General features: G+C 35.9%; 1 protein-coding gene across 1 annotated transcript; it reads left to right on the forward strand.

Moving 5' to 3' along the window:
- The first annotated feature begins 10,843 nt into the window (after positions 1-10,843).
- Positions 10,844-11,815, forward strand: LOC125150032 (olfactory receptor 13C7-like). The gene has a single exon (XM_047829347.1). The coding sequence runs from the start codon at positions 10,844-10,846 to the stop codon at positions 11,813-11,815; it is 972 nt and encodes a 323-aa protein (XP_047685303.1).
- Positions 11,816-12,824: the final 1,009 nt, after the last annotated feature.

Consider the following 12,824-nt stretch of genomic DNA (forward strand, 5'->3'; position numbering starts at 1 on the left):
TGCTGCTGTTGTTGTTGTTGTTTTTTCCACTGTGGAAAACAAGTGCAATTTTCTTTTTTTGTTCCTGGAAACATAGCAAAAGTATGTAGCTCTTCTCTAGCGGGAACTTCTATCTGAGCATTAAGTTCAATCCTGGAATTGATTCACTTAGGTCATCCTGCATGCTCTGACCATCTCTAAGGGTGTGCTGTGGCAGCCTACTGTGCTGTAATCCTTTTATCCTTTTGTCTGGACTGCTGATAAGATTTATTTATGAAACAATACCACACCTTAATGGAAAGAACACTTGGCTTGGAGTCAGACAACTTAGAGTCCAGTTCAGTCTTGGCTATGTGGCTTCATAACTATACAGATCTCGAGCAAGACACTTAACTTGCCTGAGCATGATGTGTCATCTGTAATATTAGCATAATAACACCTATTTTATAGAACTGGTTTGAAAAACTCTATGTGATATGTGATAGTCATTGGCATACAACAAGTGGACAACACTGGTTAATTTAATCTAGTCTCTCAGGCTGACACTCCCCCCGCCCCACCCGCCTTTTTCATCCTAAGGAGAAATGAATATTGTAAAATGATGTTCATAGATATTCAAGATACTTCTTTGATTTAATAATTCTTTTTGTCAATATTTATTTTTTTTCTTGTTTTTTAATTTAGAACTTTTCAAATAAAAGAAAAAGGATTGAGGAATAGTTATAGACTGGAATGGAAGAGACAAGGGATAAATAACATGTATATACAATGTGGGATCCTGAAGAGGACCCTGGAACAGAAAAAGACATTCGTAGAAAATTTGTGAAATTTGAATAAAGTCTATAGTTAATATAATATACCAATGTTAATTTCTTATACTTGATAATTATACTATGGTTCTGATGTTAACATTAGAGGTTAGGGAAGATACATAAGAGAACTCTTTGAAATAATTTTGTAACTTTTCTGAAAGTTTAAAATCAGTCCAAAGTGAAAAGTCTTAAAAATATAAAATTTATGATTTATCATTTCCATTTCTCCTTCTCTTTCTGAAACAAATCTTTACAAGTCTGCAATGCTTCCTATTCAGTTCTTTGTGTAGGATTCTTACCTTCTCCACACACAATAGGTAGTGTGACCTGTTGAGACTTCAGTTTTTAAAAAGGATGTAGTTTAGACACAAGCACACTAATCACTATGTATCATTCCTTTTTCTAGTATTTTACCAACCTCTTTGTGTCTAGATAATAAATTCATTGTGGCTGCTGTTTCTCTAGCTAGTTGATATCTTTACTCTCTTCTTTTTGAACTATGGGATCCACTGTTAAGAACCCCACCATTTCAGATTACTCGGCGGGTAGTGTGAAGGGGAACAGACCAAAGGTAAGACTGTCATTCCTACTCAAATGTTCTGTCTTGAATTTGTATCAATAGCAAATAAATGTGTGTCCTCTAATTTCTGGGCCCTGAGAATGTCCAGAGGATCTACACATGGCTCTGATGGCCAATTTAAATCCTTCTTTGTTTCCTTCTAAGGGAATTTGTAATCCCAGAAATGATTTAAAGAGTATTTTTAAATTGTATGGAAGGTGGCAGTAGCTCTCAAGATTTAGAGATATTGTCTCAAAGACCTAATTATAGTTTAACATATTAAACAAGAATTTATTTTTAATAAATTAAAATTTTCCTTTACTTCTTTTTAACTTTTCTGGTTAAACCATTCATTTTTTAGTAGGATGTTCTTTGACCTCCATGTATTTGGGGGCTTTCCAAAATTTTTTTCTTGTGGTTGATTTCAAGTTTCATAGCATTGTGATCTGAAGATATGCATGGTATGATCTTGATCTTTTTGTACTTGTTGAGGGCTGATTTGTGTGTGATCTATTCTGGAATATGTTCCATGTGCACTGGAGAAGAATGCATAATCTGCTGCTTTAGGATGAAATGTTCTGAATATATCTGTTAAGTCCATCTGGTCCAGTGTGTCATTCAAAGCCATTGTTTCCTTATTGATTTTCTGCTTAGATGATCAGTCCATGTTGTAAGTAGGGTATTAAAGTCTCCTACTATTATGGTATTATTATCAATGGGTTTCTTTATGTTTGTGATTAATTGATTTATATATTTGGGGGCATAAATATTTACAATTGTTAGCTCTTCTTGATAGACTCCTTAATTATGATATAGTGCCCTTCTTCATCTCTTGTTACAGTCTTTTAAAAATTTTTTTATTTATTTGAGAGGGAGAGAGAGAGAGAGAAAGAGAGAGAACAAGCAGGGGAGGGGCAGAGAGAGAGGGAGATACAGAATCTGAAGCAGGCTCCAGGCTCTGAGCTGTCAGTATAGAGCTGGATGCAGGGCTTGACCCACAAACTGTGAGATCATGAAATGAGCCGAAGTTGGACATTCAACCAACTGAGCCACCTAGGTACCCCATAGTCTTTGTTTTAAAATCTAGTTGGTCTGATATAAGTGTGGCTACTCTAGCTTTCTTTTGACATCCATTAGCATGACAGATGGTTCTCCATTCCCTCACCTTTAATCTGCAAGTTTCTTTAGGTCTAAAATGAGTCTCTTATAAATGCAGCATATAGATGGATTTTTAAAGTCCATTCTGATACCCTATGTCTTTTGATTAGAGGATTTAGTCCATTTATATTCAGAGTGGTTATTGAAAGATTGAATTTAGTGCTATTGTGTTACCTGTAGAGTTGGTATTTCTGGTGATATTCTCTGGTCCTTGGTAGTCTTTGTTGCTTTGGTCTTTTTTTTCTCCACTCAGAGAGTCCTTCTTAAAATTTCTTGTAGGACTGGTTTAATGGCCATGAACTCCTTTAGTTTTTGTTTGTCTGGGAAAGTTTTTATATCTCCTTCTATTCTGAATGACAGGCTTCCTGGATAAAGAGTTCTTGGCTGCATATTTTTCCCATTCAGGACATTGAATATAAGGGGGCTTGGGGGACAGGCTATGTGGGTGATGGGAATTAAGGAGGGTACTCATTGTGATGAACACTGGGTATTATATGTAAATGATGAACCACTGGGTTCTACTCCTGAAACCAATACTACACTGTATGTTAACTAACTTGAATTTAAATAATAAAGTAATAAAAAATAAATTAAAAATTTTCTGGTTAAATAAAACAATACATACTTATTGCAGAAAAGTGGGAAACATGGAAAAACCCAAATGAAGAAATTAATCCATAATTTCAGTTGTAATTATTAATATTTTAATATATTCATATGTATGTAATACATATATATTATAAACTTGAAAGCATAGTGCGGTTCTGACTTTCTAACCTACTTTCTAAAATAATTGTATATTTTGAATTATCCTGTGCCATTTTTTAAGCCAATTGTAACTGATGTCAAAATATTTGCAAATGGGAAATAGCAAACGAAAAGTAAACAGAGAGTTAAACAGTTATTCTCCACTTACCTTTGACTTTTGAGAGTAATGACAATGGAAAAAACTGGGATCAGAGATTCTCTTCTTCACTCCCTCTTTTTAATGAGCAGTCTAATTCCCATAATAGACCCTCTTTACCTTTTTTTTTTTTTCAATGTGGGACTTGAACTCATGACCCTGAGATCAAGACCTGAACTGAGATCAAAAGTTGGATGCTTAACCAACTGAGCCATCCAGGCACCCCCTCATTATAGACCTTTTTAAGATGCCCTTTTTATAGAACAGAAGAGTCATTGCAGTGTAGTATATTTTTCCTTGGTGGGATGGGAAAACACAAGGATGCAATAACCAAAGCTATGGGTGCCCGGCCTTATCTGAGTGGCCAGTACACTACTTCAATTGTTCCCCAGCTGCCTCCTCTAACTCCATTTCTCCTCACAACTGGCTCTCAGGCCCTGCCCGAGATCTTATTATTTTTAACTTCATGCATATTTATATTACCCTACACCTTTAGAGTGTATTTATTAGTAGGAAGGTTGTGATTTTAACAGACATGTTTTTTTTTTATTAAAAAAATTTTTAAATTTGTATTTATTTTTGGGGGTGGGGGGTGGGGATGGACAAAATTGGTGAAGGGGAGTAGGAGATACAAGCTTCTAGTTATGAATGAATAAGTCACGGGGAGCAACGGTACAACATAGAGAATATAATCAGTGGTACTGTAATAATGTTATATGAGCTGCCATTTTTTTTTTAATTTAAGATTTATTTATTTTTGAGAGAGAGAGAGAATCAGAGCGTGAGTTGGGGAGGGGCAGAGAGAGACACACACATGTTATCTGAAACAGGCTTCAGGCTCTGAGCTGCCAGCACAGGGCCTGATGTAATAGTGTTATATGGTGACTGATGGTAGCTACAGTTGTGGTGAGCTAACACAACTTACAGACTTGTTGAATCATTATGTTGTACATCTGAAGTAACATTGTATATCAAAACCATACTTCAATACAAAAAAGTAGTAGCCAACAGTACTTTAATAACATTGTAGACATTTTTTCTGTTTCTTTAATTTTATTCCTATTTGAGATCCAATTATATGAAAGACTTTTTACATAATGTCAACATTGTATGGATATATAGAGATGAAGAAGGCAAGGGAGTGCTTTCAAGTAGTTAATTACATGAACAGGAGATATGGCAAAATGAAACTTGTTCCATAGGTTTAAAAACACAGAGCAATAATTTTACAGTAATTTTATGTCTCTATAAATGTTACTATGTGATATTTCTTTTTTTTTAAATTTTTTAACATTTGTTTATTTTTGAGAGAGAGACAGAGTGCAAGTGGGGGAGGGACAGACAGACAGAGGGAGACACAGAATCCGAAGCAGGCTCCAGGCTCTGAGCTGTTAGCACAGAGCCTGACGTGGGGCTCTAACTCACTAACTGCGAGATCATGACCCGAGCCGAAGCCGGAGGCTTGACTGACTGAGCCACCCACGTGCCCCCTTTTTTTTTAAGTTTATTTATTTATTTTGAGAGAGACAGAGACAGTGCAAGTGTGAGAGGGGCAGAGAGAGAGGGAGACAGAGAATCCCAAGCAGGCTCTGAACTGTCAGTACAGAGCCCACCATGAGACTTGTACCCATGAAACCGTGAGATCATGACCTGAGCTGAAACCAAGAGTCAGATGCTTAATCGACTGAGCCACCCAGGTGCCCCTCTTTTTAATAATACCATTTTCTTATAAATGGGTTTTTGAATTTTAAAATACTTACATTTCTAGAATTAACGCCACTTAACTGTAATGTCTTGTTCTTTAAAATATAACACTATATTCAATGTTCTAATTTTTTTTTTAGGATTTTTTCCAACTGTGTTCATAGGAGCTAGGTTCTTAACTTTTTTTTAATGTTTATTTATTTTGAGAGGCAGAGAGAGACAACTGTCTCTCTCTGTCTCTCTGAGAGACAGAGACAGCTCCACACTGTCAGCCCAGAGCCCAATGTGGGGCTCCATCTCACAAATTGTGACATCATGACCTGAGCCAAAATCAAGTGTTGGTCTTAATTGACTGAGCCACCCACTTGTCCTTTAATTCTTTTGTTTTGAGTATTCTTTTTAAAAAATTTACTTTTTTTAAATTTACATCCAAGTTAGTTAGCATATAGTGCTATAATGATTTCAGGAGTAGATTCCAGTGATTCATCCCCTGTGTACTGTACCCAGTGCTCATCCCAACAAGTGTCCTCTCTAATGCCCCTTACCCATTTAGCCTATCCCCCCACCCACAACCTCTCTAGAAACCCTCAGTTTGTTCTCCATATTTAAGAGTCTCTTATGTTTTGTCCCCCTCCTTGTTTTTATATTATTTTTGCTTCCCTTCCCTTATGTTAATCTGGTTTGTATCTTAAATTCCTATGAATGAAGTCATATGATATTTGTCTTTCTCTGACTGGCTAATTTCGCTTAGCATAATATCTTCTTTATTTATTCATCCATTGATGACATTTGGGCTTTTTCCATACTTTGGCTATTGTCAATAGTGCTGCTATAAACATGGGGGTGCATGTGCCCCTTCGAAATAACACACTTGTATCTCTTGTATAAATACCTAGCAGTGTAGTTGCTGGGTCGTATGGTAGTTCTATTTTTAATTTTTTGATTTAAAAATCAAATTAAAAATTAAATTTTTTAATTTGTATTTCCCTGATGATGAGTGATGTTGAGCATTTTTTTCATGTGTCGGTTGGCTGTCTTCTTTGGAGAAGTGTCTATTCATGTCTTTTCCCCATTTCTTCACTGGATTATTTGCTTTTTGGGTGTTGAGTTTGATAAGTTCTTTATAGACCTTGGATACTAACCCTTTATCTGATATGTTGTTTGCAAATATCTTCTCCAATTCTGTTGGTTGCCTTTTAGTTTTACTGATTGTTTCCTTTGCTGTGCAGAAGCTTTTTATTTTGATGAGGTCCCAATAGTTCATTTTTGTACTTTTTCTTTTTAAAGAAAAAGAAAAAAACCCCATATGTTACATATTGGTATACAGTTTATACTCACCTCATAAAAATTAATTAAGGGAGTTTTCTGTTTTCTATCTGTGAATAGATTATGTAGAATTTAATTTGTTTCTTCCTTATAAGAGTTTAAAAATTCATTGAGAAGTCATTCTGGCTGGAGTATTTTCTAGGGAAGATTATACTAATGGATTCACTTTTAAAATAGATATAGGGATTTCTGGTAGCAGACAAGATGGAATAGATACTTCTCTCTATTTTATTAAATACAGTGAAAACTCTGGACATTATGTGTAAAGAAAACATAAGAAGACTCTGAAAGGTGGAGAGAAAGAGACCAGCTAGGGACTTTGGGATCTAAGGAAACAAAAAGCAGTGAGTTTCCTGGGTTTTATTTTTGCTTTCTATATATCCCAGACTGAGTGCTAGATAAGCCTACAACTTGGAAACACCAATGGGAACAAACAGAAAAGCACAAGAAAATCTTACTCTAGTGGAACAGAAAGGGGTGGCTTAGCAAGACAAAAAACATAACAGCGGTAATTGCCTATTCCAGCCAAACACGAGAGAAAAATACTACAGCCCTACTTCCCTACTTCAGCACATATCAAGTGGGGAGCCTAGATTTTAACCTTCTTCCATCTGCTCTTTCCCTCCACATAGACTTTCAGAGGAGGATTAGTGGAAAGTCAAGGCTTTTACCACAGCCCTGTAGTAACAAATCTTTCTATCCCCACTGTGTCATAAAGTCCGTGTGAGGAGACTAAACTTTTGCTGAATCTGGCAAGAACGAGGTGATGATTTCCTTCTGTAAAGGGCGTGGTTTTAGAGGAGTCCTGTTAAAACAGAAGGTCTGAATAAGATCCAGACTCTCATAGTACCTAAAATACCCAGGATACAAATGAATATCACTCTTCATACAAAGAATCAGGTATCTCAATTTGATATAGGACAATCTCCAGATACAAAAAAAATGAACAGACATTGAAATTATTTGACAAGGAATTTAAAGCAGCCATTATAAAATATCTCAGTGAGCAATTATACACATACACTAAGAACAAATGAAAATATAGAAGACCTAAGCAGAGAACCAAAGTCTCAGGAAAGATGTAGAAAACAACAACAACAAATGGAAATTTTAGAACTGAAAAAAAAGCATAATGGAAATGAAAAATTCAGTGAATGGTCTTCACAGCAAAATGGAGGGGGCAACATGTAGATTTGACTTTTGTAATGGGATGTAGAGAGAGGTAATCATCATTAGGGGAGTTAACCCCAGATATTAAGACCCTAGGCATTGCTTGCTATTCTTGTAATGGGATGTAGTACCTGGCAGGGGACTAAAATAATTTATGGGATTTGAGGAAGAAGCAGACATAGCTCCTGGAATGAGGAGGCCTCAGTTAGTAAACGCTGAATTAAATGAAATGAAAAAGCGGGAAGTTGAGATGATAGACCATATCTTGGAAATGTTGAAGAGCAGTACTAGATCATGAAACCCTATAAGTTCATGTTAGTTTCTTCTTACCATATTTGTCCTGGAAAGGGAAGAGGGTTGTAGCTGTAGGTGATATTTATGCAGTGGCTGGGTACATCTGAGACAACAGATGTATAATCCTGTATTGACTAGAATGGTTTAGAGAAATACACTAAATATTCTCTTTTTGAGAATATTGAAAGTTTAAAAAATAGTACAGTCTTGGGGCATCTGGGTGGCTCATTTTGTTGTGTCCGACTCTTGATTTTGGCTCGGGTCATGGGCTCATGGTTTGTGGGTTCAAGCCCCACGGTGGGCTCTGTGCTGACTGTGCAGAGCCTGCTTGGGATTCTCTTTCCTCTCTCTGCCACTACACCCCTGCCTGCATGTGCTTTCTCTCTCAAAATAAGTAAATCAAAAGTTAAAAAAAAATAAAAATAGTACTGTCTCACAGTATTGTTGTGAGTAGTACTGCCCGGCACCTGGATTCTGTACTCCCTCCAATGCCTGGGAATGGTGCTAGGTGGTGCAACCTGGGCTTAGACTGGATTTCAAGTGAAACCTGGCACAAGAAGTTAGGGTTGCCAGGTTAGCATATGAAAATAAATAATGCCCAGTTAAATTTGAATTATTTCTGAATGCTTTTGCACATGTATACTGGGATAAAATGAAAATATTGCATAGGAAATACTTGTACTAAAAATTATTTGTTGTTTATCTGAAGTAAATTATAAGTGTCTATTCTACGTACCTCTTTAATTGTAAGTATTTTTCTTCATTTAACATTTCTTTGTTTTGTATAATTTCCTTATAAAACTCCTTGCATTTGCAGTCTATCTTACATTTGTATTGTAACATAGCTTTTATCTTGCTCACATCAAAACTGTTTAATTCTTTTGTCCACTGAGCATTAATGAGAAAACATGCTCAACATTTGCATTATGAGCAAGTATACTGAAAAAGTACTTGTATAAAGTTAAGAACTTTGGGAATTGCTCTTCAAATTTGTATTGTTGCAGTATATAATACCGTCTTTCATGGTGTAAATTGTTTTCCCATTGCTCAGGATTATGTTGCATATTTCACTCAGTGACTTTTAAAAAATATTGTCCACTGACAAAAAAGAGCGTTGTCAAATTTTGTTCCCTTTATAAGACTTCTCACAATGGTTTCCCTTATTTTCATGCTGGAAGAGTATTTCATACTATTCATATAAAATGATTGAATTCTTCAAATGTTGGTACTGATTTCAAAAGATAGGCATAGCAAATGTCATAGTAATCTCAAGTTGGAATTTCTTTTCCTGTTCATAAGTAAAGTGTGGTTTGCTCACCTCATGGGAATTGTTGATCTGTTCTGCTGCATGTTGTCTCATATGTGTGGGCATGACTGAACAATAGATTGGTTAAGTTTGGCGTATTGTGTCTTGGCCATTTTACCTGGGTAGCAGTTCTAAATTTGCTCTTCCCAGAAGGTGTAAAGTCAGAAGAATTATTTGTTTTGTGAGTTACATTTAATTTTAATTGTATTAGGAACTTTGTTTTAATTGCTTCTAGGGGACTTGATCCCAAAAGTACTAGAAAGTTTCTAAATTCTAACCAATCCACATTGTGAACTTTAAATTACTTTTGGGACTAGAAAGATCCTCAAAGCAGCAAAGACCGTAAGCTGCTTTGATGCTCCATTGGCTGTTCCTTTAAAGGCTCCTCTACTAGTTAAGTGACTGTAAAGAGGTCCAACTTTCATTTTTACTGGAAGTCAGTTCTGTTTTTCCACTGGTTAATCATCTTATTTGTTTGCTTTTGTTTTGTTTTTGTTTTTACTGTAGCAATGGCAACTACTTGGTATAAATGAAAACTGAGAAACAGATAGTTCTTTCAGTTATATTATTGAACTTATTGAGATGGAATTTATGAGACTAGCAATCTCACAAAAAAGTAGGGCTTCTGTTTTTGTCATTTTTATATAAAAATATTCTATATTCTAGTGAAGTGGGGATATAAGTAATTATAACATATTACCGTGCTTAAGAATATTTTGAGTGACCTATCCCTCTTTATTATGGGCATTCTGAATATGCAGTGAGAGTAAGATTGGCAGAGAAGCTGTTAGAACAGAAGCTGATTTCTGTGCAGGGAAAAGATAATATGTATTTTCTCATGCCTGCAAGTAAAAGAGTAAATCCATCATAACTTAAATTTCTTAGGTTATACCTTTATTATGGTTTGTAGATTGAGACATGTGCACTAGAGTTTTTCTGAGATCAACCTGTAATTCATTATATGTATTAGGCAGGACAATAGAGTTACCTAGACATCCCAATTTGTGCTGAAAAAGATGAAAAAGAATAATTTAATCCAAAAGTTTGTTTTTTTGACATTAGTAATGCCTATAGTTAATATTCTTAGGGTATTACAGGTATACATTTCTCCCCAGATTAGAATTAACCAAAAGTTCTTTTTCTGAAGAATATATCTTTTTCATCTTGTTTTCTAGCCACAAAATTCTGAGGTTAAAGTACCATTGCAGCAGGACTTACATACAGTATTTTGTTTTAATAAGTGAAGAACAGTGATTTTTGTTGAGGGTAACATATTGTGTTCTGGATTGTTTGGTAAAAATGTTATGGTGACATTGCATTCAAATTTCAAATTTATAATGTAAGTTAGATACATATTTATAAACCAGTTGTATGTGTTCTGAATCTCTTTTCTAACAAGGTCTTTTTTTGTTGTTTTGAGCCAAAGTCTCCTTCATGATATCTAAAAGTCTATAACTGAGCTTAGAGGATCATAACATATTCTTATGCTATCTTTCTATCCAGTCATAAGTCTGTATTACCCATAAGGGAAGCCGCTTAAGGATGCAAACACCTCTTGCAAACACTGCTGTAACAGATCCACATGTATTCTGGCTGCTACAGAATTCATTTTGTTGAAAGAAAATATTAGCATGGGAAAGACCAATCAGTCTTCTGTGACAGAATTTGTCCTACTGGGGCTTTCTGGCTATCCAGAGCTTGAGGCCATTTACTTTGTGATGGTGCTGTGTATGTACCTGGTTATCCTGCTGGGAAATGGAATCATCATCATTGTAAGTGTCTGTGACTCCCACTTGCACACCCCCATGTACTTTTTCCTCAGTAACTTATCATTCTTGGACATTTGCTATACCAGTTCTTCTATTCCCCTATTTCTCAGCAGCTTCTTAACTTCACAGAAAACCATTTCCTTCTCTGGGTGTGGAGTGCAAATGTTTCTCTCCTTTGCTATGGGAGCCACAGAGTGTGTCCTTCTGAGCATGATGGCATTTGACCGCTATGCGGCCATCTGTAACCCTCTGAGATACTCCGTTATTATGAGCAAGACTTCATACATGTCCATGGCTGCTGGGTCCTGGATTGCAGGGGGTGTCAATTCTGTGTTGCAAACCTCTCTTGCAATGCGGCTTCCTTTCTGTGGGGATAATGTCATTAATCATTTTACTTGTGAAATCTTGGCTGTCTTAAAATTGGCTTGTGCTGATATCTCCATAAATGTTATTAGTATGGTTATTGCTAATGTTATCTTTCTTGTGGTCCCAGTACTTTTCATTTTTGTTTCCTATGTTTTCATTCTCTCCACTATCCTGAAGATTCCTTCTGCAGAGGGGAAGCACAAAGCCTTCTCCACCTGCTCTGCCCACCTAACTGTGGTGATTATATTCTATGGAACCATCCTCTTCATGTATGCAAAACCCAAGGCTAAAAACTTCTCTGGTACAGACAAAGTACAAGTCACAGACAAAATCATCTCTCTCTTCTATGGAGTTGTGACACCTATGCTCAATCCCCTCATCTATAGTTTGAGGAACAAAGATGTGAAGGAAGCTGTGAAGAATATGCTGTGTCAGAAATGCTCCTCAGAGGGAATGTCAATGCTTTAAACAAATTCCTTTACTCTGAATGCAGAACTGGATCTCACCTGTAGGTTCCAAACTAAATATAAGGATTGGTGGTACCATTAACTCCTGAAATTCTAATTTTTCTGTTCCTGATATTTAAATGTGAGAGAAATGTAGGGCCTACCTTTTCCCTTCATGACTAGATTAAAGAAGAAAGGGACAGCAATTTATGGGTAAAAGGATTCTCATCCAAACCATCCACCTTCTCATGGATAACATAATTTAGTTTAACTCTGGAATAATGGGTTCTGTAATCTTATGTGAAAGGAAATGCCATTTTGTTGTCTTAACCTCTTACCTTCTATGTGCATTGGTTTTCTAGTCTCCTATCTTTCTTAGGAAGATAAACTAGAACTCAATGTAAATAATTACTAATGGGGTGGCCTTCAATCATATAAAGGAAAAGAGTGAGCTTTTTAGTGTATTAGGTACCTAGCCTGTGTATATGCCATAGAGAGACAAGAGTAGAAAAATGAAGCTGTTTTTCCTAGGTCTGACTTCCTTTTGGCTGCAAACTGGCAGACACACTTCTGTGAAGAAGTGTCTGAGGGAATGTGTGTCACTATGCAGGCACCCCAGCTGATTGAGGGCTTATCATATGTTTCAATAGATGAGTAGTGGCATCTGAGTGAAAACCATTGTTACTGTTAATGACTCAAAAATTAGCTTCTAAAGAACTTGTTCATATAATTCTCTGAGAACATGGTAATAGTGGGTTTAAAGTATCACAAATTAGGTATCTTTTCAGTTAGATGAATTGCCTATAGAATAAGAGCTTTCTATTCATTCATTCAGTCAGTCATTTGTTCCTGCATTAAATTATTCAAGTAATCAGTATTTACTGAATATTTTGTCTCAGACATTATGCTAACTATTGGTGATATCAAAAAAACAAACACATGGAGACAAAATCCCAAACATGATCAAGGAGTGCATAGTCCTGTGGTATACAGACTGGCACTTAAATTAAGAACAAAAATATTAAAGACTA

The sequence above is a fragment of the Prionailurus viverrinus genome, chromosome D4 (genome assembly GCF_022837055.1).
Source record: "Prionailurus viverrinus isolate Anna chromosome D4, UM_Priviv_1.0, whole genome shotgun sequence".
NCBI classification, from domain to species: Eukaryota; Metazoa; Chordata; class Mammalia; order Carnivora; family Felidae; genus Prionailurus; species Prionailurus viverrinus.